The sequence below is a fragment of the Lonchura striata genome, chromosome 11 (assembly GCF_046129695.1).
Source record: "Lonchura striata isolate bLonStr1 chromosome 11, bLonStr1.mat, whole genome shotgun sequence".
Taxonomy (NCBI): Eukaryota; Metazoa; Chordata; class Aves; order Passeriformes; family Estrildidae; genus Lonchura; species Lonchura striata.
Genome location: NC_134613.1, coordinates 24028297 through 24053205, shown reverse-complemented (window position 1 = coordinate 24053205; position 24909 = coordinate 24028297). Strand labels below are relative to the sequence as shown.

At 56.6% G+C, this 24909-nt stretch overlaps 2 protein-coding genes across 2 annotated transcripts in view; one reads left to right on the top strand and one right to left on the bottom strand.

Moving 5' to 3' along the window:
• The first annotated feature begins 1340 nt into the window (after positions 1-1340).
• Positions 1341-9725, top strand: EIF3J (eukaryotic translation initiation factor 3 subunit J). Its single transcript, XM_077785973.1, has 8 exons — positions 1341-1438; positions 1520-1620; positions 5481-5538; positions 5792-5883; positions 6276-6390; positions 7203-7361; positions 8357-8430; positions 8728-9725. The coding sequence occupies exons 1-8, from the start codon at positions 1411-1413 to the stop codon at positions 8854-8856; spliced, it is 756 nt and encodes a 251-aa protein (XP_077642099.1). The 5' UTR covers positions 1341-1410; the 3' UTR covers positions 8857-9725.
• A 436-nt stretch (positions 9726-10161) lies between these two features.
• The window catches only part of SPG11 (SPG11 vesicle trafficking associated, spatacsin), a 32049-nt gene continuing 17301 nt past the window's right edge, over positions 10162-24909 (bottom strand). Inside the window, exons 22-40 of the mRNA XM_077785972.1 lie at positions 24572-24750; positions 23958-24066; positions 23183-23342; positions 22195-22437; positions 21877-22077; positions 21445-21552; positions 20927-21086; positions 20606-20820; positions 19362-20205; positions 18320-18456; positions 16788-16986; positions 15818-15955; positions 15195-15328; positions 14697-14804; positions 14022-14190; positions 12616-12704; positions 11745-11900; positions 11091-11242; positions 10162-10529 (exon numbers count right to left, since the gene is read on the bottom strand). Coding sequence (XP_077642098.1) covers positions 10349-10529; positions 11091-11242; positions 11745-11900; positions 12616-12704; positions 14022-14190; positions 14697-14804; positions 15195-15328; positions 15818-15955; positions 16788-16986; positions 18320-18456; positions 19362-20205; positions 20606-20820; positions 20927-21086; positions 21445-21552; positions 21877-22077; positions 22195-22437; positions 23183-23342; positions 23958-24066; positions 24572-24750 — 3682 coding nt within the window. The 3' untranslated portion in view covers positions 10162-10348. The remainder of the gene's footprint in view (positions 10530-11090; positions 11243-11744; positions 11901-12615; positions 12705-14021; positions 14191-14696; positions 14805-15194; positions 15329-15817; positions 15956-16787; positions 16987-18319; positions 18457-19361; positions 20206-20605; positions 20821-20926; positions 21087-21444; positions 21553-21876; positions 22078-22194; positions 22438-23182; positions 23343-23957; positions 24067-24571; positions 24751-24909) is intronic.

Here is a 24909-nt window from a genome sequence, read left to right as displayed (position 1 = left end):
TTTTACTATCGAGGAAAAATTTAAACGTTCTGTGTAATTCCTTAGAATTCCAAATTACATATTCCAGTATTAACGTATTCCAAATTACTGCACAATTCCTGGTGATTTTGTGATCACCTGCCACAGCACCCTGAGGCTGTGAAGATGTGTAGACTTGGTGAGGATATAACTTGTGGCATTGTTTGATCCGTAGGTATGGCTCTGTTATTATTTATATTGTCTGGTAAATGGAGAAGAACAGGAAAAGGATGATAATTTTGGAAGTCTCTATTTTTAATTCGTGTTTTTCCTAGACACACGTGTGTGGTTTATATAGACGTATACCGAGATCATTGCTTTGGTTTATGAAAGACACGTTCTAAATTTATTCTCTCCGGACAAAATCTATCCTCCTTTTCCACGTGCGGGGTTCTCAGGGGAGCTGGGACTGGCGGTGAAGAAGCGAACAGCGAGCGGCTCCGCCGTTCCTGTTCGCGTTGCAGGGCACGGGGGGAAGCGGAGCCTGGCGCCGCGGCGTGCGCGGCCCGAGCGTGGCGGGGCCGAGCCGTGCCGGGCCGTGCCGGCCGTGCCGGGATGTGCCGGGCCGTGCCGGGCCGTGCCGGCCGTGCCGGGCCGTGCCGGGATGTGCCGGGCCGTGCCGGGATGTGCCGGGATGTGCCGGGCCGTGCCGGCCGTGCCGGCCGTGCCGGGCCGTGCCGGTACGTGCCGGAGCACGGCCGGTCCCGGGCGGCCAGGCTCGGCTCCGCTCCCGGGCGGGCGCGGCCCCGGGACAGACCCGGGCTGCGGCCGGGGCAGCGGGATGCCGGTCCCGGGGCCGATCCGGGTCCGGGTCCAGATCCCGATCCCGTTTCCTATCCTGATCCCGATCCCGTTCTCGATCCTGATCCCGTTCCCAGCAGCAGTCCCGTTCCCGATCCCGTTCCCGGTACCGATCCCGGTCCCGATCCTGATCCCAGTCCCGATCCCGGTCCCGTTCCCGTTCCTGGCCCCGATCTCGATCCCGATCCCGGCCCCGATCTCGATCCCGTTTCCCGGTCCCGTTCCCGTTTTCGATCCCGGTCCCGCCCCCTCTCCGGCTCCGCCCCTCCCGCCGGCCCCGCCCCGGCCACGCCCCCGCCGTTCCCGCCCCGTTCTCGGTCCCGCCCCTCCCGCCGTTCCCGCCCCGTTCCCGGCCCCGCCCCGTTCTCGGTCCCTCCCCTCCCGCCGTTCCCGGCCCCGCCCCGTTCTCGGTCCCGCCCCTCCCGCCGTTCCCGCCCCGTTCCCGGCCCCGCCCCGTTCTCGGTCCCGCCCCTCGCGCCGTCCCCGCCCCGTTCCCGCGCTCGGGCCCCGCCTCCGGGGCGGGCCCGGTCATTCCGCCGCCGTCCCGGCGTGCCCCGCGCGGCGCCGCCCGGCGGCCGCGGTCGGGCCAAGATGGCGGCGGAGGCGGCGGACTCGTGGGGTGGGTGCGGCGGGGCCGGGGCCGGGCCGGGCCGGGGCCGCCGCGCGCTCCCCGCCGCTCACCGCGCTCCTCTCCCCACAGACGCCGACAGCTTCGAGGTGGTGGAGCCGGTGGCGAAGCGGCTGGTGCCGGGGGTGGCCGGGGACCGCTGGGCCGGCGAGGATGAGGAGGACGACGTGAAGGTGCGGCCGGGCGGGCCCCGCCGCTGGCGGCTCCGGGGGGCGGCGGGGGCGGCCGGGCCGCGGCCGTGTGGCGCCCGAGCGCGGGGCCGCGGGCCCGGCGGGGCGGGCGGCGTGCGCGGCTCCGGGCCGGGCTCGGGCTCGGGGCTCGGCACCGGCGGGGCCGGGACGGACAGCCCGGGGCTCCCGGTGCCGGGGCTCCCGGTGCCGGGGCTCCCGGTGCCGGCGGCTCCCGGTTCCGGGGCTCCCGGCGCCGGGGCTCCCGGTGCCGTCGGCTCCCGGTGCCGGGGCTCCCGGTGCCGGCGGCTCCCGGTGCCGGGGCTCCCGGTGCCGGCGGCTCCGCCCGCGCGGCAGCGGCTCCGGGCTCGGTCACGGAGCCAAGTCGGAGTGCCAAGAGAAGCCGGCCCTGCCCGCAGCCGCTGTCCCGGGACCTGCGGGGCGGGCTCGGGGCTCGGCACCGGACAGCCCGGGGCTCCCGGTGCCGGCGGCTCCGGGCTCCGTCCCGGTGCCAAGAGAAGCCGGGCCGGCCCTGCCCGGTGCCGGTGCCGCTGTCCCGGGCCCCGCGGGCGGGGAGGGTCGCGCAGACGCTGCCGGAGCGGCACGTCCCGCTCCCCGCGGGATCCACCCGCCGCTCCCCGGCCGCTCCCCGGCTGCTCCCCGGCTTTGGGGCGCTGTGCCCCCGCTGGCTGCAGCCCGTGGAGCTGTTCGGGGCGCTGGCGAGGCGCCGGGACGGGCTGAAGGACGGCAGCGCTGCGTTGGTGCTTCTGCTGCTGGCCGGGAGCGGCTGTGCTCCACCAGGGCGTCTTTTCCTCCTGAGCTTCCACCTCATCCTGCCCCGCTCACCACGAGGTGCGTCCTGCCGGGCTGTCTGCACGGCGGTGGGATAGAACCTGTGGATGATCGCTGCTGGTGCTTCCGAAGGCAGAGCTCCCTCAAACGCTGTTTGCTCCTGCTGGACTCCCCTGGAAGGCTGGTGGTGCCACAGAAACCTCCGGATCCATATGGATAGTGCCAGGGACTGCTCAAGGCCAGGCTGGACAGGGTTTGGAGCAGCCAGGCAGGGTGGAAGATGTCCCGACCCACGGCAGAGGGTGGAGCTGGGTGGTCTCTGAGGCCCCTTCAGACCCAAACCATCCTAGGATTCTGTCAGTGGAATAAGGCAACTACAAAAGTTCTTTTTGTTTCCTCCAGCTCTGGGACATTGTAGCGCTGGGTGAGGACTTGGGGTTGGTTTTGAGGACACTGTTACCAGGATCTCTGAAAAGCACCACGAGATTTTCTTGGGGCTCAGGTGGAGTTCTTCCCATAAACGGTACAGGAAAAGAAGTTAATCTTTTAAAAACCCTGAAGATACACACAGAATCACAGAAATTTGGTAACTTCCCTTCTTTAACTCAGTAGCAAGCCCAGCCCAGTGTCCCGGTGTCAGGTTAGAGCAGCAGGACAAGGACGGTGTGTGCACAGCAGCTCCGGGCACTGGGAAAGAGTGTGGGAGTGACACAGGTGTGTGTGACTGACCCCTCTGTGACTGACAGGTGTGCACAGACACCTGTAGCTCAGACTGTGACATTTGCCTTTCCTCCTTCCTTAGAAAGTGAGCAGCATTCCTGCTGGATGGGATGTGCCCAGGAGAACTGCACCAGAGTGCTTCTCTTGGAGTCACCTGAGGGGTCTGTGTTTAATAAAGGAACAAATGTTCCCCACATGCCATCCCAGAATGGTTTGGGGTGGAAGGGACCTTAAATCCCATCCTGTCCCACCCCTGCCATGGCAGGGACGCCTCCCACTGCTCCAAGCCCTGTCCAGCCTGGCCTGGGACATTCCAGGGATCCAGGGGCAGCCCCAGCTGCTCTGGGAGTTCCATCCCACACCCTGCCCACCCTCCCAGGAACAATCCCTCCCAGTATCCCATCCATCCCTGCCCCTGGCAGTGGGAAGACATTTTACATCTTATGTGTCGTGAGGATGCAGCTGCTTGACTATTTCTGAGGGATGATGGGTTTGGTGCCAGAGCTGCGTCTAGAGAGGATCCAGCAAAGAAAGGTGGTTTATTTTGGTTTATTTCCCTTTGATTTGCTCTTCCTGCCAGACTCCTGCTCAGCTCTGGATCCCTCGGTGCCAGGCCCCACATGGGGAAATCCCCACGTGAGGGATGACGTGGTCTAAAGTGGCAGCACAAAGTTTTCTGGCCACGGCTTTCCTAAGGCACCTCACATTGAGGAGTGTGCTTTGTATCTGCAGATCTGTGTTTTGGAAGGGTTTTTGGTAATGAGTTTGCAGTAACTGTTAATTTGGGAAACGTCAGCTTCCCGGGTTTAAAATTAGCACCTTTGGTAACAAAACTCCTCGCAGTGTTCCCCAGCACACGTTCCCCAGAAGTCAGGCCTGCTGCCAGGGGATTTTCATCCATTGACTCAGGGCTGGCACAGGGCAGTGCCTGCTCCATCCCAAGCTGGGCTGGAGCTGGGAGCCAGGGCCCAGTCCCTGCCACCTCCCAGCTGCTGGGAGGATGTTCCTGGGCTGCTGGAGGACACAGAAACAGTGTTGAAATACTGGGCAATGAATGTGTTCTCTGGGAATTACTGTATCACTGCAAGGACACAGCATGAGGCAGCTGGCTCTTCCTCCCAGAGAACTCCCTGGGTTTATAAACCAGGCAAGGCTGGCAGGACTCGGAATTCCCTGGATTTATAAACCAGGCAAGGCTGGCAGGACTCGGAATTCCCTGGATTTATAAACCAGGCAAGGCTGGCAGGACTCGGAATTCCCTGGGTTTATAAACCAGGCAAGGCTGGCAGGACTCGGAATTCCCTGGGTTTATAAACCAGGCAAGGCTGGCAGGACTCGGAATTCCCTGGATTTATAAACCAGGCAAGGCTGGCAGGACTCGGAATTCCCTGGGTTTATAAACCAGGCAAGGCTGGCAGGACTCGGAAATCCCTGGATTTATAAACCAGGCCTGGCTGGCAGGACTCGGAATTCCCTGGGTTTATAAACCAGGCCTGGCTGTCAGGAGTTGGAATTCCCTGGGTTTATAAACGCAGCCTGGCTGGCAGGATGGGGTTGGGGCACGTCTCATGGCATGGAGTCCTTGCCCAGGTGCCCTCCCAGATATCCCAGTGCCATGGATGGATCCCTCCTGGCCAGGCTGCCCTTCCTCTGCAGTTTGCATCTGACTCCCAGGCTGGGGCTGAGACAGCTCCTCAGTGCTGAGTGGAGCTATTTAAGCAGTGGGTGTAGCAAACTTAATTAGATGTGAGCTAAAATAATGCTGCTCCAAACTCAAGTCAGGCCTGTGGAACGTGGAAGGGAAGCCGAGTCCCCTGCAGGTGCCAATTATCCAGGTGAGCTGGTGGAAGGACTCGGTGCCTCCTTGCTTGGATCAGCACATCCTGGGCAGCGTGGGGCTCTGCAGCACTGCCCTGGTGCAGCCTCCCAGAAAATCCCTGCAGCTCTGGGGAGGCTTTCCCAGCCCAGGAGAGGGGCCCTGGTGTGGGACAGAACAGCCTGTGCTGGCCTGACGTGGTTTCAGCCAGGCTGGGGGTTTCCAGTGGGCCGTGCTGCACCCATCCCTCAGTGCTGTTCTGTCTCTCAAAACACCAGAAATGAGAATAAAGTCCTGTTTGTGTCAGTGGTGGTTGGCTGTTTGTGATCTGGCTGTTGTAATTACTGACACAAGCTGGTTTCTTGACTAAAACCTGCCTTTTTCATGGTAAGAACTGGCCCCAGCCAGCATGGACAGCTCCAAAAAGCCCTGAGGTACAGCTCCCATGGCTCCCTCACTCTGATACCAGATCTCAGTGGGTCTCTGGGCTTTGGAAGAGGTTCCAGATATCTGTAAAAGAATCTTCACTGTTTTGCAGGATAACTGGGATGATGAGGAGGAAGAGGAGGAGGTGAAGGAGACAGAGGTAAAACAAGGTGAGGCTTTAAGATAACCCCTGGCTCTGTATCAGCATGGGAACAGACCCTGCTTGTGTCTGGGGTGTGTGAGGATCAAACCTGAGTGGGGCTGGCGCTGGGTTTAACAGAAATGTCTTTAACTCTGTCAGAAATGTCTTTTTAACTGTGCTCAGGAGCTGAGCTTGGTGGCTTCCAGTGTTTTTGTGGTTGTGTGGGGGAAAAAACATCATCAGACTTCTGAGAGCTGTGTTTGTTGTTCCACCCTTTACAGAACCGAAAGTTTCAGAAAAAAAGAAAATAGCAGAAAAAATCAAAGAAAAAGAAAAGCTACAGAAGAAAAAGCAAGAGGAGCTTAAAAAAAGGGTAACTCCTGATTTCTTCTGTGTCACATAAAATTCAGAGGGTGGGTTTGATTTGGTTTTTTGGAGGTCTAGCAAGATCTGAGAAGGTCTTGATTCATCTGATAAACCTAAGTTAGGTCTTGTACAGGATCCCATCTGGGGCTGGGAGCTTTAATTCCTGCATAGCTGAACCAGTGCTTGGATCAGTGTTATCCCAGGTCCTGTGTGTGCAGCACGTGATGGAGCAGGCAGGAGTGGGAGTTTGGTGTTTCTTCCCATTCCCTGTGAGATGAACAATCTATGGAGACTGCAGGGATGGCTTCCAGGTTTTCCACGTGCCCTGAGTCGAGGCAGCAGTGGGTGATGCAGGGTGATGTCTTTAACTGCCACCTTCTCCCTGTGTGCTCCCTGCAGTTAGAGGCACCCGAGGAACAGAAGGAGCTCACACCAGAAGAACAGTTGGCAGACAAACTACGGCTAAAGAAGTTGCAAGAGGAGTCAGACCTGGAGTTGGCAAAGGAAACCTTCGGTGAGTTACGGCAGCAGGAAATAAATAAACCCCTGGGACCCTGCAAAGCATGAGCAGGGCTTGGCTGTCAGCACACGGAGTTGTGGCACTGAGAACAAAGAAGTAGCAAAGATGCTGATGCACAGCAGCGTTCCTCAAACGTGGAAGAGTTTCCTTAATTATAATGAATGATTCAGCTCATTGCTCAGGGGAGGCTGTCACAGAGCTTGGGGGGTGTGCACAGCTGCAAAGAACCAGCTGAGTTCTGCACTCAGGAGGTTGAGGCAGGAATGGTTTATTTGAGGAAAAAGGGGCTTCCTGGTGCAGGTTGTCCAGAGAACAGGAATAGCTGGGTCAGACTGCTGAGCTTGACTCAGCTTCAAAACTTGTTGGACAGAGACTTCGGACAAGGGCGTGGAGTGACAGAACAAGAGGGAATGGCTTCCTACTGCCAGAGAGCAGGGATGGATGGGATATTGGGCCAGAATTGTTCCTTGTGAGAGTGGGGAGGCCCTGGCACAGGGTGCCCAGAGAAGCTGTGACTGCCTCTGGACCCCTGAAGTGCCCAAGATCAGGTTGGATGGACTTGGAGCAACCTGGGACAGTGGAAGGTGTCCCTGCCCTGCCAGGATGGCACTGGTTGGGCTTTAACCCTTCCAACCCAGACCATTCAGGGATTCTATGAAATTACTGAGTTTTGCAGTAAACTTCCTTCCTGTGAGGCCAGAGATGGGCCCTGGCTGAGGGGGGAGCAGAGCTCAGGGAGGTGGGAGCTGGGTCCCCTCTAAGGGCTCACAGCTCATGTTCTCTAACAACCCTGCCTGTCCCTGCAGGTGTAAATAGCACTTGTGGAATAGATGCCATGAATCCCTCTTCAAAAGACGACTTCACGGAATTTGGGAAGCTGCTGAAGGAGAAGATCACACAGTACGAGAAGTCCTTACATTACGCCGGGTTTTTGGAAGCGCTGCTTCGGGACGTCTGCATCTCCTGTAAGTGCAGCCAGCCCCAGCTGTGCTGCAGAGCTGTGCTGCAGAGCTGTGCTGCAGAGCTGTGCTGCAGCTGAGGTGGACATGGTGCTGGGACAGTGCTCGGAGGGGATTGCTCTGGTGCTTTGTGCTAAATGAGGCACTGGCCTGATTCCATTCCAAAAACTCCACTAAGGATCCTCTCCTCGTGCAAGGGTTGCTCTTTCTGCACGGTGGTTAGAGACAGCTCTCTAAAAAATGTGAATTCTTATCCTCATCTAAAACCTGCATGTTTTTCTTGAAGCCATTTCTGAAATAATACTAATAGAGTAGATTCTCCGAGGCAGATAATTTGAGTACCTCATTTGGAGGGAAAATACTACAAAATCGAGTTAATGTAATTCTGGAACTGCAGATTAACTGTTCTGGAATTCAGCATGTAACTATACAGAGATGAAGTAATTGAAACTCCTTTTCCCAATGCCCTGGTGGCTGGAGCAGTGCTGGGCTGGTTCCCTGTCCTCTACCCAGTTGTCCTTCAGTGAGGGGTAACTTGATCCCAGGAGAAGCTGGGTACATCCATCATCCCAGCTGGCAGCTTCCATCTCAGGGATTCAGAGCTCCTAACTGGAGGGACTCCCAGCCTCTTGCACCATTTATTGACAAACATAATCATTTATTGGTAATCCAGTGCTCCTTTTGATACATTTTACTGTGTTTTACTATCTCCATATTTTACTGCACAAATGTTTCAGTAAGACTCTTGTGTTCAGTAACTTTATTTGCAAATTTTACCTTCTACAAGGCTCAGGCTTCCAAGGAACCAGCTAGAATTCTTGTTGGGATTGTAAGGCCCAGAACCACCCACTCTGTGTTCTGCTGATTTAAATCAAGTAATTGCCCATAGTTACACTAATGCTTATTTCTAGTTTTAGAGACTGTGGATGTTACTTAACTGCCTTATAAGAACAACACTGATCAGGAATCTTTTTTTTTTTCCTTTTCCTTCCCTGATGCAGTGGAGGTGGATGATTTGAAAAAGATCACAAACACTCTGACAGTATTATGCAGTGAAAAACAAAAACAAGAGAAGGTAAGACTGGGGCTGTTCCTCAGGGATCACGGCCCCTGCTTGGGACTCCCCTGCATTTATTAATTACTTGTTGAGAGTCCAGGGGAAATAGGATGAAAGGCAAAGGGGGACAGGGCTGTGGTGCAGGGAGCTGGGGACACCTGGAACTGTGACAGCTTTCCTAGGAAAACGTGTGGGGTGGAAACCACGGGCAGGGCCACAGGGGCTGTGACTGCTCAGTGCCACTGGGCTGAGCCTGGCTGGGCTAATGACAGAGCTCTGGGCCTGTCCAATAACCAGCCTCATCCTCTTGCACAGAATAAAGCCAAAAAGAAGAAAAAAGGGGTTGTGCCTGGCGGGGGGCTGAAGGCGACGATGAAAGACGACCTGGCTGACTACGGCGGCTACGACGGCGAGTACGTACAAGACTTTGAAGACTTCATGTGACATTTATCTCCCTTCTGTTGTCTTTCTGTTGCCCATAATCCCTTAAACATGTAGCACAACCTTTCTTCCTCTAAATTCTGCCAAATGCTACAATCAGAATTGCAGTATCTGTGTGCTGGGGGCTGGAGGTGCCGGGTCCGGGCGGAAGCTCCGGGCAGGGGTAGAATGGAAAAGGTCTGTAAATTGCAGTTAAAAACCCAAAATCCTGCTAATGGGCACTGCTGCTATTCATAGCAACAGCCACTAAATCGGGAAGGAATTGGAACAAGGTGAAGGATTATAACCAGCACAGCTCCATGACATGGCCTTAACTGTCCCTGCTCCAGGGCCAGGGCTGAGCAAGAGCAGTTTGCAGCAAGGGCAGGGTGTGCACGTAGAGTTCCAGTCGCTTTGTCTTGACTTAAGAGCTTGAGGATTTCAGTATTTTGGGAGGGGAACTGCTAACTTCAGTGTGGAATACTGCACCTGGGAGCCTGTCCCCCGGGACAGCCGCTGCTCCAGAGCCTGACACCTGCACAGCACCTGGTGGGGCAGAGCAAGGCAAAACCCACTTGTGTCTCAAGGATGAAGTTTATTTAGTTCCATTCATTTAAATTTCTACTAATGCAGCTGTCTGGGTTGGGTGTTCTTTAACAGTTAATTAAGGGGTTAAGTGTAAAAGAAAAAACCAAGCCACATGACTTCCTTGGGGCTCTCCTGGGTTGTGGTGGGTCTCTCACGACTCAGCCGTTTTCTTTCATTAAAAACCAAACTTGCTTAGCAAACTGCAGCAGTTCCTACAGTTGGGCAAATTGTTATGTTAACAATTACAACATCTGCAATGTTTTATAAAGCAACTAATTTAATAAAAATCACTATTGAGGACTTCACCAGGCTGGCCTTGGAGCATTTTGGGCCCTGACAGGAAAAATACCTGAAGAGGGAGAATTGCAAAGCTGAGCTGTGCTGGGAGTGTGCCCATGGCCTGGGCCTGAAAAGGAATTCATATTTAATAACTGTAAAAATATATTTGCACTTGATTATTTCTTTGACTCCAAGACAGCAGAATTAGGAATGGGCTGTTTAAGGCTGTAGAAGATTTTAGAGATCAGACTGGACTCAAAGAAGACATTATTGTGTTGGGTACCTGAAACCTGCAGTGATCCTGCTTATTCCACTGCCTTTGCCTGCACATCCTGCACCTGTTTCAGCCTCTGGATACAATTCCTGGGCTGCTCCCTCCCTCTTGCCCCTAAGTTAGAGGGCTGCTGGATCTCTGCTTTACCCCCCACCTGGCCAGTCAGTGTTTGCTGGTGACTCGAGTAATTTAGAAACAGTAAGATTTATTATACAAAACACAATGTTAGGTTGCCACAGTCAGCATTTAACTACTTACAACCTTGTGCAGTTTTCTGGAGTAATTTTTACAGAGCAGCAGAGCCCTGTGAGCAGGCCATGGATCAAATCTGTGTAAATCAGCAGTGACCCTGCAGTCTGTGCTCTGGGCTGGAACTCAGGTGGATAAGAGGTCGTTGAGGCAGCAGCCAGTCTGAGGGTCCTTCAGCAGGGAGTTCACCACGTCATAGAACTTGTGCTCGTAGGCCAGCCTGTAGTAGGTGTAGATGTCCTCACAGTGGGTGAGGAACCGCTTCAGGTTCCTCAGGGCAGCATCAGCCGGGGGCTGCTGTTTGACCCTGCAACAGAGGCACGTGGAACTGAGACACAGAACTGAGACACAGGAGCTTCCCAGGGCCCTGAGACTCTTGCTCTGGGCCTGCAGGAATGACATTTCAACAGGAGGTCGTACTCAGCACCTACACGTGAATCTCCTGGTTCTTTATTTGCTCTGATTCATTTCAAGGATTTGCTCTGCCCAGCCCCGAGCTCCCTCCTTGTCCAGCTCAAGGACAAGGCTGGATCAGAGCGACTTCCATGCTGTGCCAAGAACCAAGGCTACCAACAAATCCTTCCCTGGGAGGGGGTGAGGCCCTGGCACAGGTGCCCAGAGCAGCTGGGGCTGCCCCTGGATCCCTGGCAGTGCCCAGGGCCAGGCTGGACAGGGCTTGGGGCAGCCCGGGACAGTGGGAGGTGTCCCTGCCATGGCAACGGTGGCACCGGATGGGCTTTAAGGTCCCTTTCCACCCAAACCCTTCTAGAATTCCATCTCAAGCCCCCAATACAGGCTGAACAGTTTAACCCTTTGCTGCTGCCCCTCTCAGGGCCCTGTGCAGCTGAAGCTGCAGAGCCTCACTCACTTCTTGGCCACCTCCTCGAACAGGCCGGGCTGCAGCGGCCGCTGCTGCCTGAACTCCTCCAGGTACACGAAGTCACCCCTGGTGATCACCTGCTGGAACAGAACCTCGGCCCAGTCCGGCAGGAACTCGTAGGCCTCGGCCACGATGGCTGCCTGCAGGGAGAGCAGGGTCAGGGAGAGGGGATGGCACACGACATTCCACACTGAGAACTCATTGCACACAACATTGCACACCCAGAACTCACTACTGTTCGACCCACCCCTTGCTGCTGTTCTTGAGAGCAGCTGTGAAATACAGGGTAGCAAAGCACTGTGAACAACCTTCCTCAGCCCCTAAACAGGGACACTTCCACCAGCCCAGTCTGCCCCATCCAGCCTGGCCTTGGGCACTGCCAGGGATCCAGGGGCAGCCACAGCTGCTCTGGGCACCTGTGCCGGGGCTCCACCACCCTCCCAGGAGCAATTCCTGATTCCCAGTTTCCCATCCATCCCTGCCCTCTGGCAGTGGGAGCCATTCCCTGGGTCCTGTCCCTCCATCCCATGTATCCCACAGGATATAAGGTCAGGCTAACAGCCACAGGGTCTGAGGCCAGGAGAAGGAGCTGCAGTGCCCAAGTTGTTCCCGACAGGAGGGCCCCGAGGGAGCCCAGCTCACCTGGTAGAACCTGGGCAAGGCCAGGATGGCCCCTGGCAGGTCCTGCCTGCCCAGGTTGATGATCCTGGTGCTCTGCCCCGAGCCCAGGAAGTGCAGCTGGAGCGTGATGAGCCGCGTCAGGCGGCGGCAGCGCAGCGCCTGCCGCACGCACGAGTCCTGCAACAGAGCAGCTGAGAGCTTCCAGGGAAACCTGGGAGCATGCCTGAGAGCCCAGAGCCCTGCAGTGCCTGAGAGCAGTGCCAGAACAGCTGAGAGCTTCCAGGGAAACCTGGGAGCATCCCTGAGAGCCCAGAGCCCTGCAGTGCCTGAGAGCAGTGCCAGAGCAGCTGAGAGCTTCCAGGGAAACCTGGGAGCATCCCTGAGAGCCCAGAGCCCTGCAGTGCCTGAGAGCAGTGCCAGAACAGCTGAGAGCTTCCAGGGAAACCTGGGAGCATCCCTGAGAGCCCAGAGCCCTGCAGTGCCTGAGAGCAGTGCCAGAGCAGCTGAGAGCTTCCAGGGAAACCTGGGAGCATCCCTGAGAGCTCAGAGCAGTGCCAGTGCCAGAGCACTGCAGCTGCACATTCACCATATTCCATCGGCATTAAGCAGAGCTTCATTCCCACAAACACTTGCACCATAATTAGGCTTGGGTTTAAACAGTGTAATTGTTCTGTCCTTGCTCATTAAGCTCTGCTCTCTGTAACCCGGGTTTGTTAAAGCCAGCAGAGCACACTCGGAGCCAGCCATGCTGCTGGTGCCACTGGGCTGCAGAGACACAGCTCCCTCCTGCACTGGGCCTGCACACCCTGCCCAGGGCAGCTCCAGCCCAGGAGATTCTCCCAGCCCAGGGAGCACTAGGGAGCACTCCACCCCCCATTCCACCTCCCTTTACCTTGGAGTAACTTTCTGCTGCATCAATGAAGAGAGTCACAGCTTTCAGCAGCAGCTTCTTTAAATTTGGAACATCCTGAAGAGACTCCTCTGAAACAGGAAAAAGGAAGGAATAACCAATTATTTCTAAAGGTGACAAAGTAAGTTACAAAACTCCCTCCCAGTGCCGAGTCTGTCCCTGGTGTTGTCCCATAAAGCACCAACAAACTAAACCAAAATTTACATATTAAAAAAGCAGGAACACACTGCCCGTTCAGTTAATGGACCAAAGCTTTGCTGGAGCCTGCTCGAGTGGTTGGAGGCTGAAAAGAAACCCCAGCCACACGTTTGTGGCACAGGCCAGCACTGCCAGATGCACTCAGAAATCCCTGGGCACAGTTCCTGGTGTTGCTGCTCTCCCAGCGCTGCCTGCCCACGCTGCAGAGCTCACCCAGCAGGCACAGACACAAAGCCAGCACTTCACAGAGCCCTCAAAGCCATCCTGGGCTGAGAGACACTGGCTGTGCCCTTGCAGAGCCATCCTGGGCTGAGGGACACCCGGCTGTGTTCCTGCAGAGCCATCCTGGGCTGAGAGACACCGGCTGTGCCCCTGCAGAGCCATCCTGGGCTGAGGGACACCGGCTGTGCCCCTGCAGAGCCATCCTGGGCTGAGGGAAACTTGGTGTGTCCCTGCAGAGCCATCCTGGGCTGAGGGACACCCAGCTGTGTTCCTGCAGAGCCATCCTGGGCTGAGGGAAACTTGGTGTGTCCCTGCAGAGCCATCCTGGGCTGAGGGACACCGGCTGTGTCCCTGCAGAGCCATCCTGGGCTGAGGGACACCCAGCTGTGTTCCTGCAGAGCCATCCTGGGCTGAGGGACACCGGCTGTGCCCCTGCAGAGCCATCCTGGGCTGAGGGAAACTTGGTGTGCCCCTGCAGAGCCATCCTGGGCTGAGGGACACTGGCTGTGCCCTTGCAGAGCCATCCTGGGCTGAGGAACACCCAGCTGTGCCCCTGCAGAGCCATCCTGGGCTGAGGGACACTGGCTGTGCCCCTGCAGAGCCATCCTGGGCTGAGGGAAGCCCGGCTGTGCCCCTGCAGAGCCATCCTGGGCTGAGGAACACCCAGCTGTGCCCCTGCAGAGCCATCCTGGGCTGAGGGACACTGGCTGTGCCCCTGCAGAGCCATCCTGGGCTGAGGGAAGCCCGGCTGTGCCCCTGCAGAGCCATCCTGGGCTGAGGGACACTGGCTGTGCCCCTGCAGAGCCATCCTGGGCTGAGGAACACCCAGCTGTGTCTGTAGCTGCCCCAGGGAATGTCACACCAGGAGAGCCCTGAGCACCAGAGCGCTCCGAGGATGCGCAGGACGCTGCTCGGGGAGCTCAGGGACCCCGGCCCAGCAGGGACCCCCGTGCCCATCCCTTGCTCACCCCAGGGCTGGCACTCGATGAGTTTGAGCTGGGTGCAGGCGGCAGCCTCGTGGTTCTGGCCGATCTCCCTGCACATGCTGAAGCACAGCGCGATCATGTTGTGCTTCTCGCTGTCGCCGGGCCGGCAGCGCTTGGTGTAGTCCAGCAGCGCCGCCTTCAGCGTCCCGCCCTGGGCACAGAGGGCACCTGAGCACCGGGCCACCCCTGCCCCACAAACCAGCCCAAAAGGGACCCCTGCACCCCAAAAACCGACAGCAGCCCCGCGGCCGCGCCGAAACCCCGGCACCTGTGCCCTTCCTTACACACCAATGCCAGCGTGTGCCACTTCCTTGGGCTTGCTTCAAACAAAGCTGGGAATAGCTCTGACTTCTAAACCCCCCATGAAACTTTAACTGCAAATAAAAGCACAGCTGGACGTGAAGACTCTGGCAATGCCAAGTTTAAGTTTCAATGCTGCTCTCATTGCAGCCCTCACTTTTTCTCTAATCAGGAAAAAATGGTTCAACTAAAATAAGACTAAACCCCAGCATTAATTTATTTCTATGAAACCTGACTCTAGATTCAGGAAGTAAATTTTCCTCAGGAATTAAAATGCCCAGATAATTTCACCCAGTGTGAACTGGGTGTAAATCCCTGATGCAGCCACGGCTCCCTGCAGGTTTGTCCCTCACGTACCGGGTCCAGTTTCTTCCTCATGAGCACCTCGAAGTAATGTTTCTGGTGCAGCAGATCGAAGATGTAGGTCATCTCGTTGTACCTGCCAATGCCCGTCAGCAGGCGCACCTGGGGACACCCAGGGGACAGCAGGAGCTCCAGGGCAGTGCCACCGTGCCCTGCCAGGGCAGCCCGGGCACTCCTGGCTGCACATGTTCCTCTGGAGCCATGGGGCACTCCTAAACCAACCCAAACTGAAGGGGCATGGCTTTATCCCATCAAAACGGGCAGTGAAGCTTTTAGGACTGACACCCTCCCACTGGGCACGTCCCAGGCTCCAGGAGATCCCTCAAGGCAGCAATTAAAGATGCCCAGTGCCACCAAGCAGCACATTTCCCCAGCAGCTGAATCACCACTGGGCAGGCCTGGGGAGCCCTGGAACAGCCCCAGCACAGCCCTGGCACAGCCCCAGCACAGCCCTGGCCCAGCCCTGGCCCAGCCCTGGCCAGGGACACTCACCACCAGCCCGTACTCCTCCCTGGGAGCCAGGTGCTCCTCGGTGAGCAGCCGAGCTGCCTGCAGCACGCGTGTGATCCCCTCCATGTGGCACGTCAGGCTGAAGCAGCTGTGGGCCAGGATCAGCAGCTCTGTAACTGCGGGCAGAAGCATCCTGGTACTTCAGTCAAAGGGCTGAGGAAGGCAATTACTGCCTCTCTCCAGGAAACACAAAACACACAGAACCCCCGGCTCCTCCCGCAGAGGCTGACAAACGTGTAACACGCCATCCCTGCACTGCCTGCCAGCCCTGCCTTGCAAAAGGAAGGGCACCAGTTTTGCATTTGGCTTGGAAACATTCCGTTTCTAACTGTGAAGAGTAAGAACAAAGTGCCCCTTCTGGAACAAGCCACCTTGACAGCTCATGGCACTCCCTGGCTGCATTTCCCACCTCTTGTTTAGCACGAAAATCTGAATTTTGTTTGGAAAATAAACCCTTAAGCAACACCCTGTGCACATCCTCAGCCCAGCTAACTGAATATCAAACTCGAGATCAGCAGCAGCACCTCCCCTCTGAGCTGTGAGTTCCAGCCAACACCCTGTTACTTACACACAGGTTACACCAGACAGGATTTGCATTTACTCACTGCACGACAGCTCCCCACGGGGGACAGAGGAGATTTTATCCAGTAACTGCATCCCAACCAAGGTGTGATCCTGGCACAGCTTGGCAAGCTCCAGGAGCTCCTGGCTCTCCACTGCAGGGTTCCAAACCTGCTTCTGTCCTGGGGCCAGAGAGAGACTCCTGTCACCACTATGCAGGAGAGATCTCCTATTTATCCTTAATTAACAAACCCCAAACAAACCAACCTGATATCAACCAGACTGACTGAGGACTTGGGACTACAATCCTAAAGACACTTTGGGTGTTATTGCTTAAATTTAACAATCAGAAACTACTTTTTTGCAGTTCAACCCAACAAAATCCTAGTGGACAACCACAGAGCTGCCCCTTACTCCCCCAAAGGAAAAAAGAAAGGGGAGAACCTTTGTCAAGGGGAATGAACATGATATTCCCAAGCCAGATGATGTAGGGCAGCACAGACCAAGGTTAAAGCCCCCTTTTTAAAAAAATATTAAATTGATGTCCATAAAAATACAACCTTAACTACTGGGACACCACACGGGACACAGGAGTAACTAGAAATGCACGTCTGTATAGAACGTTAACAAAGGAGACAATTCTCACACAGCAGAGCTGTGCTGAGCCCTCAGGGACTGGGTGCAGGGGCTGCTCTGGGACACACATTTTCCCCCAGAGACCAAGGCTGGCCTGTCCCTGCTCCTTGTGCACAGCCCAAGGCCCAACACAGCCCAGGTGTGTTCCCTGTGCCCCAGCACAGCCCAGGTGTGTCCCCAGCACAGCCCAGGTGTGTCCCCAGCACAGCCCAGGTGTGTCCCCTGTGCCCCAGCACATCCCAGGTGTGTTCCCTGTGCCCCAGCACAGCCCAGGTGTGTCCCCTGTGCACAGCCAGGTGTACTCCCTGTGCCCCAGCACAGCCCAGGGGTGCTCCCTGCTCCCACACCCAGCCCCAGCCACCCACCAGCCGTGCCCACCTTTGCCCTGGGCCGATGCCAGCAGCTCCTGGGTGACCTGCAGTGCCAGCAGCGGGGCCACGGCGGCCGGGGGCAGCCCCTGGCAGGCGATGAAGGCCTGGGCCCTGCGGCCGCGCCCCGGCCCCCGCCGCGCCAGGATGGCGGCCAGCACCTCCCGCGGCTCCCGCGCCGCCAGCTCCGCGAAGGAGCAGCCCAGGTCCTGGGAGCACCAAAATCAGTCAGACTCCCTGACCTCCCCACCAAACCCATCAGAGACTCCCTGACCTCCCCACCAAACCCGTCAGAGACTCCCTGACCTCCCCACCAAAATCAGTCAGAGACTCCCTGACCTCCCCACCAAACCTGTCAGAGACTCCCTGACCTCCCATAGGAGCAGCCCAGGTCCTGGGGAGCACCAAAATCAGTCAGACTCCCTGACCTCCCCACCAAAATCAGTCAGAGACTCCCTGACCTCCCCACCAAACCTGTCAGAGACTCCCTGACCTCCCCACCAAACCTGTCAGAGACTCCCTGACCTCCCATAGGAGCAGCCCAGGTCCTGGGGAGCACCAAAATCAGTCAGACTCCCTGACCTCCCCACCAAACCTGTCAGAATGTGTGTGACCTCCCACAGGAGCAGCCCAGGTCCTGGGAGCACCAAAATCAGTCAGACTCCCTGACCTCCCCACCAAACCTGTCAGAATGTCTGTGACCTCCCATAGGAGCAGCCCAGGTCCTGGGAGCACCAAAATCAGTCAGACTCCCTGACCTCCCCACCAAACCTGTCAGAATGTCTGTGACCTCCCATAGGAGCAGCCCAGGTCCTGGGAGCACCAAAATCAGTCAGACTCCCTGACCTCCCCACCAAACCTGTCAGAATGTCTGTGACCTCCCATAGGAGCAGCCCAGGTCCTGGGAGCACCAAAATCAGTCAGACTCCCTGACCTCCCCACCAAACCTGTCAGAATGTCTGTGACCTCCCATAGGAGCAGCCCAGGTCCTGGGAGCACCAAAATCAGTCAGACTCCCTGACCTCCCCACCAAACCTGTCAGAGCATCCCTGACCTCTCCACAGGAGCAGCCCAGGTCCTGGGAGCACCAAAATCCTGTCAGAGACTCCCTGACCTCCCCACCAAACCTGTCAGAGCATCCCTGACCCATGACACCTCCCATTAAGCCTTAAGCTTTCCCATTTTCCAGACTCTGCACTGCATTAGTTGATAACTCTGAACTCCTAAGCAAGCTCCCTCGCAGCTCACTCACACAGAACAATCCCTTTCCAGCCCAGAACCAGACACTGCTGCAGCTTCAGCCCAAAAAGTGCAAGCAGGGAAGTGAGGAGAGCAGCCCGGAGGGTGGGACAGCACCTGGAGCCGAACTCCAGCTGTGCCCAAGCTCACCTCAGCACTCATGCCCAGGAAGCTTCTGGCCTTTTCCCACACAAAGGGCTGGAATTCCACCCTCTGCAGCTCCTTGAGGGCACCTGCCAAGCCCTTCCTCCCCTCACCTGCCCTCCCCAGCCCCAGCAGGGCTGGACAAGGGCCTGGGCTCACCTTGGAGAGCTCGTAGAGGCACAGGACCTGCCTGCAGTAGCCCCTGCCGTGGACACATTCCTCTGCCAGGGCCTTCAGCGCCGCCACCACGGCATCGTCCCCACATCCCAGAGGGGTCCAGTCCTCCAGGCTGGATGCTGGGAACAAAAGAACATCAATTCCTACCTCATAAAGGCAGACAACTCCCTTACACCCGGGGGGCAGGGCTCCCAAAACCTGCAGCAATTACACAACACTTCCTCAGCCTTTGGAAACTGAGCTCTTGGCACCTGTGATTTTTAAATATTACATTTGTTTCAGGGTGCAAACAATGTAACAGAGCACAAATATCCCCGATAACACCTCAGATATAAAATTTCTAAGACTAAGAAGGGTTCTGCAGCCTTCCTGATGGGTTAGGATTCATTTATGCTCTTCTGTGTCTATTCAGCTTTACACATCACTATTAGAAAGGGATGCTCCAGCTGAAACTTGCTCAGACTCCACAGATATGAAGAGAACTTTACATAAACATTCCCAGCCTTAGCCTTGCTACTAAGCAAGAAACTCCAAACCCTTCATAATGCACAAAGGAGTCAGGAAAATGTATTAATTAAGGCATTTCCTTGCTTCAGCTACGGAAAAAAAAATTAGCGGAGTATTTTCTAAAAGCAGCAAGAGGGGTAAAGCCCAGTGCTGCTTCACTGGGCCAGAACGGAGAGCTGTGACAGATGAAAGGTTCAGGATCTATAGAGACTGTACACAGAGCCAGAGCACCGTGCACAGCAAGGCCACAGATTCCTTCCAGGAGAGCATTGCTGCAGCAGGGAGGGAAGGCAGGAGCTGCTGCAGCAGGGAGAGCAGGCAGGAGATGCTGCAGCAGGGAGAGAAGGCAGGAGCTGCTGCAGCAGGAAGAGCAGGCAGGAGCTGCTGCAGCAGGGAGAGAAGGCAGGAGCTGCTGCAGCAGGGAGGGAAGGCAGGAGCTGCTGCAGCAGGGAGAGCAGGCAAGCAGGCAGGAGCTGCTGCAGGGGGGCAGAGGCAGGGCAGGGCTGGGGTCACTCACTGCCCGGGGCTGTGCCGGCCGTGTCCGTCAGCGGGGCCGGCACCTCGGGCTCGGGCCGGGCCTCGCCCAGCGCCAGGGCTCGGCAGCGCAGCGCCAGCGCCACGTCCCGGTGCCACAGCTGGAAGTAGCGGCACACGCGGGCGGCCTCCTGCACGCTGCCCTGGTCCAGCAGGGCGCCCAGCAGCGCGGCCAGCGCCACCCGCTCCTCGGTGCCCAGCTGGGGCTGCTCCTCGGTGCCCGGTGCTGCTGTGCCCAGTGCTGCCCGTTCCACCGTGCCCAGCTGGGGCTGCTCCTCGGTGCCCAGCTGGGGCTGCTCCTCAGTGCCTGGTGCTGCTGTGCCCAGCTGGGGCTGCTCCTCGGTGCCCAGCTCCTCGGTGCCCGGCGCCGCCCGGGGCTCCCCGCGGGCCGGGGCGCTCAGCCCGTGGCACCCGGCCGCGGTCAGGGCCGGCAGCCCGGCGAAGGAGAAGCGCCGTGCCAGGCTGGCGAGGGTCGCGGTGCCGGGGCACGGCCCCGCGGCCTCGGCCGGCAGCGCGCGCTCGGCCACGCGGCACAGCCAGATCTGCTTCTCCAGCTCCTCCAGCTCCTGCACGGGCAGCCCGGGCTCCTTGGCCAGCCAGTGCCCCGCCAGGGTCAGCAGCAGCTCCCTCTCCACCAGGGCAGCTCTCTCCTCCTGCCCCCAGGACTCCCTCGCGCCGTCGGCCTGGCGGAGGAAGAACTCCGCGGCGGCGCGGCTGCGGATGCCATGTTTAGTGAAGGTGTCGTTGCACTTCTTCCAGAACTCGGCTCTTGTCTGGGTTTGATGCCACTGTCCAGTGTCTCTTAAATGATGGAGATCCCTCAGAACCTGTAAAATCCACAGTTTATCACAGTTCCTTTCCAAGGAAGAAAACTCCAACTCACACGTGATGGTCAGCACTGAAATACTGGATTTAGGGAAGTGCCCCAATATGAAACAAGTCACAGAACTGGTTTAGGTTGGAAGGGACCTTAAAGATCATCTCATTCCACCCCCTGATGGAAAAACCCATCTATTTTTCTCCCCAAATAAAACTGACTGAATACAAATAAAAACAGAAAGAGAATGAGGACAGCTGTACCCTGCAGCTCAGCACTTAGAGCCAGTGTGTTTGGTGCACTTGCATGTAAAATAAAACATTTCTTAACAAAAAAACAATGCTTCAGGAAGGCTGGGAAGCTGCATCCTCACTCCTGGCAGCAGCAGGAAGAGGTGAGTGTCACTGTACCTCGTGTGTGACCACGCCGTCCACGGGCAGCTCAGCCAGGGCCGCCACCTCCCGAGCCAGGCTGAACATCCCTCTCTCCTGCAGCTGCTCCAGAATGGAGCTGCACTCCCCCTGGAACGCCTCCAGGCTGCAGGAGCTCAGGATGGAGCGGCTGATGGAGATGGAGGAGTCCCTCAGGGCCTCGCTGAGGGCACAGAGCCTCTTCAGGTGGGGGCCTGGGTCAGAGAGAGAGAAGAGCTCAGAGAGCCGGGGCCAAGCCCAGCGAAGGCTGAGCTCCCCCCGGAGCCAGCCCTGCCACGGGGGGACTCAGGCTGTGCTCACCGTCCAGCAGCGGGGTCTCTGCTGCAGCAAAGAGCTGCAGGAGCTTGCCCAGCTCGTAGTCGGTGTGGCACTGCTGCAGCATCAGCTCCAGGAGGAACAGCGCCTGCGAGCGCAGCCAGGGCAGCGGCAGCGCGGGGGCCGCTCCCCCTGCGGCCCCGGGCTGCGGGAAACGAGGGGTTAATTTGGGATGGTGTGCCCCTGTCAGCCCCGGGACATTCCAAGCAGGTGGCATTCCACAGGTGAGAGCCTGAGCAGGCCCAGCAAGGGCCAGGGGAGGTCATGGTTACACCAACAGCCCTGCCACTGCTGGGGAAGGGCCCTGAGCTGCCTGAACACCCAGGAAGGAAAAGCATTAGTGACAGGGAATGTCACCATGTGCAGGGAGCCAGACACCGGCATGGAAAGGAAAGAACTGTTAAAGCATCTGCACTGAGAGACAGAGAGCTTTCACACACTGCTCCTCTTGGCCCAGCCGCCCAATCCCAGCAGTGACACTTAGAGAAAATTTATTTCCTTACGTTTGTGAGGCTTTCCTGAAATTTGTGCAGTTTGGTTTTAGCTTCGTTGTACTTTTTACAGTTCATGCACAGCTCGTACATCTCCAGGATGTGCAGCAAAGGGGAGTCCTTTAAGACACAAAAATAGATGCCAATAAATTCCCAAAAGTACCTCAATAAATAAATCCTACTTTTAAAGTCATCTATTATTTAATTCAATAAATGTAGAATTTGTCTCCATCAGCAGCAGAACAATGAAACTTTAATTTATAAAAATTGCATGCAAGGTTGATGTAGGACGTAAAGATCTGTGATAATTGGAAGAACTTCCAATTTGACTGGGAATTTCAGTGGATAGCCAGGCTATCCTTGGCACACAGCAAGACGGAGGGGGCTTACAGGCCCAGAAGGGTGAAACACATCAAACATACCCCTGAAACCACATTCCCTCACCTTTAAAAAGAGCCGGAAGCCATTCAGAAGCGTTTTACTCTTCTGCTTCCTCAAGAAGACTTTCCAGATGGCAGCGAGGTCCTGCAGGTCCCACCGGGCCCCCTCTGCCCAGCCCTGGGTGTGGGCGGTGGCCTCAGCCCTGGTGGCATCATCCACGGAGGTGAGGATCCAAACGCAGAGGCAGGAGATGAGGTTGGCACCCTGCAAAGGCCAGCAGGACGGGTTCCAGCCGACCTCCCCGGAGAAGGGGCACGCTGGGCACAGCCAGCGGGGCAGGGCAGCAGAGCGGGTGCGACACGGGGCAGGAGCTGCACTCACGGGGCAGCAGGCTGCCAGCACGCTGAGGATGGGCGCCTGGGCCCGCAGCCCCTCGGCCAGCAGGCAGCAGCAGGGGCTGGGCTGCTCCTGGCACCGCAGCAGCACCCGGAACACGCTCCCGGCTCGGGCACCGCCCGCGGCTCCTCGGGCACTGCCTGCAGCTCCGGGCCCCAGCAGCTTCCCCAGGGCCAGCTCCAGGTGGTCCCGCAGCACGGCGGGGAACTCCTGCAGCAGGGGCAGCACCTGGGGGGACACAGCAGCACAGCCTTGTCGGGGTCCAGGATGGACACACCCAACAGCCACGCAGAACACTCCAAATCCTGCGTTAGAAAAACATCAGAGACCCGGAGAGGAAAAGGGTGTTGCAGGTGTGAATCACTCTAGTGAAAGCTCAGCCTTTTCCTCAAAGCTCAAATGTCTCCTAGGGAGCCTCAGTTCTGTCCTCTCCTGCAGAGCATCCCTGACCTCCCCAAAGGAGCTCCCCAAAGGAGCAGAGCATAAACAGGGTCTACTTGGGTGTTTTTGTGGAGTTATGGATTCTTCAACACAACAAGGAGATCCGAAATAAAATCCTAGGCCTGCTGAATCTCCCACTTAGCTTTCCTCATATGACTTCTCCCAATTGCTTTTACTGGAGTATTTTATTCATTTTTAAATCACGTTCAAAACCAAAAGGCGGAAAATTTGGATTCTCGAAAGTTTAAGTATCTTTGCCAAAAAAATCAATTTGAGTTTTGAAAGCAAAGATGAGTGGCTTTATTATAACTTACACTGAACATCTGGCAACTCTCCAATTAAAAAAAAAAAAAGCAGTGACTACTTGAGTTTAAATTAAATTTACAAGTGTAACTGCAAGGGAAGGGCTACCACAGTCCCAGGGTATGGACATCCCGAGAGAACCAAAGCCCAGGAACTGGTGAGGCTCCTGCTGTCTGCACACTGGGACACTATCTTGCTCCAAGACCAGTTTAATGCACAGGCTGCTCACCTGGGCTGGCTGGTGGCCGTGGAGCTGGCTCTGGATGAGGAACTGCAGCCACTCGTTGGATTTGGCACATTCCCTCAGGAAGGACGTGCTCAGCTCCAGGTTATGGAGTTTGCAGAACTGCATGACCAAGGACCACTGCCTTCTGGAGTCACTGGATGTCCTGCAAGGAATTCAGAGAGCTGCAGAGGCCAAGAGCTGCAATACTGGGAGCAGATGCTCAGGTCTGAGGTGAGCCTGACTATGACAGGCACATTCTTCTTTGTCTCTTAGATTTTTTTCATAGAGGAGTAGGGAGAGAAGAAAGAGAAAACAATTTCTATTTCTGCTCCTTGTTTTTCCCATGTGGAATGTGTTTGGAGAATTTTTTACCCAGGGTTATTGCTTGGTTGGATTCTGGTGAGGTTTGTTTGAGCCTGATGGCCAATCCAACCCACCTGGGGCTGGACTCTTAGAGAGGGGCACGAGTTGTGAGTTAGAAAAAGTAGGTGTGTAGTTTTAGTATCTCCTTTAAATGGTATGTTAATGTATATTAGTATAGTTATAATAAAGAAATCATTCAGCCTTCTGAACTGCAGACATCAGCATTTCTGCCCAGCGGGGCCCCCTGCATTTCCAATAGCTGTGACTGCCTGCAGGCAGCAACAGGGCATGCCAGGGGCCACTGCAGCCAGGTCACTGTCCTGCCCTGCCCCTCTGCTGTTATCTGACACACAGGTAACAGCGGGCACCTCAGCCCCCATCTCCCAGGGAACCCCTCAGCGCAGGCTGCTCTCACCTCTTTATTCCTTGCTGCTCAATGGCATCCCAGAAGGCCTCCTCCAAGGAGGTCAGAAGTGCTGCTGCTGCTGCTTTTTCACCATCAGCCAACTTTGTTAACTTCTCAACTGTTTAAAAGAACACATTCCTGAGGTGCTGTCTGGGATCAGAGCCAGGGCAGCATTTTCAGGAGCACCAGTATCCTCCTGGCTGGGAAAGCTGACACCTGTGGCCCTGGAGTTAGACATTCAACTATCTGAAGTTATTTCTAGGATAAATTTAATTTCCCTACAGCTCTGAACACCTGATCTCCCTGCAGGTGTATGATAAGAAGGAGAAAGGAAATTTGGCAATGGACTTTGTTTAACTCTCTGTAATGTTACTACCACTGAACCTCACCAATATCAGTCCCAGGCTGGACAGTGTCTGTTAGACCCTGATAGAGGCTCTATCAGTCTGCCTGACTTATTTGACACTGGGGGATTAAAATGCACCTTTCAAAATTAGTTAAAAAAAAAAAACAGGAACAAAAGAATGACCAAGTTTTACTGCGCTGCTGAGCCCCCAGGCAGCAGCTGTGCATGCCTGCCTGCCCCCAGAGCAGGCAGCGTGGGGCAGAGGAGGGAGCCTTACCCAGGGAGTCCCTGGAGGGGCCGTGGCGGGCGATGAGGCTGGCGGCGCGCAGCCCCACGCGCAGCCCCAGGCTGTCCTGCCCCAGCAGCTCCAGGAAGCACACGCAGGCTGCAGCCACCCCGGGCACGCCGAAGGAGCACAGAGCCAGCAGCCGTGCCTCCCGTGCTGCCCGCTGGATCCTGCAACGAGCCAGCCGCACGGGGTCTGCACCTCTGCCAGCACCGGGCAGTGCTCAGCCCCCCCTGGTAACCCAAAACCTGCTCAGCCCCAAACCTGCTCAGCCCCCCCAGGTAACCCCAAACCTGCTCAGCACACCCCTGGTAACCCAAAACCTGCTC

Bases quoted from the DNA above. Each gene is read 5' to 3' on its own strand.
- EIF3J (XM_077785973.1), top strand. From the start codon at position 1,411: ATGGCGGCGGAGGCGGCGGACTCGTGGG. The intron at 5,539-5,791 runs GTGAGGCTTTAA...CACCCTTTACAG, and splicing joins GGAGACAGAGGTAAAACAAG to AACCGAAAGTTTCAGAAAAA. The intron at 8,431-8,727 runs GTAAGACTGGGG...CCTCTTGCACAG, and splicing joins AAAAACAAAAACAAGAGAAG to AATAAAGCCAAAAAGAAGAA.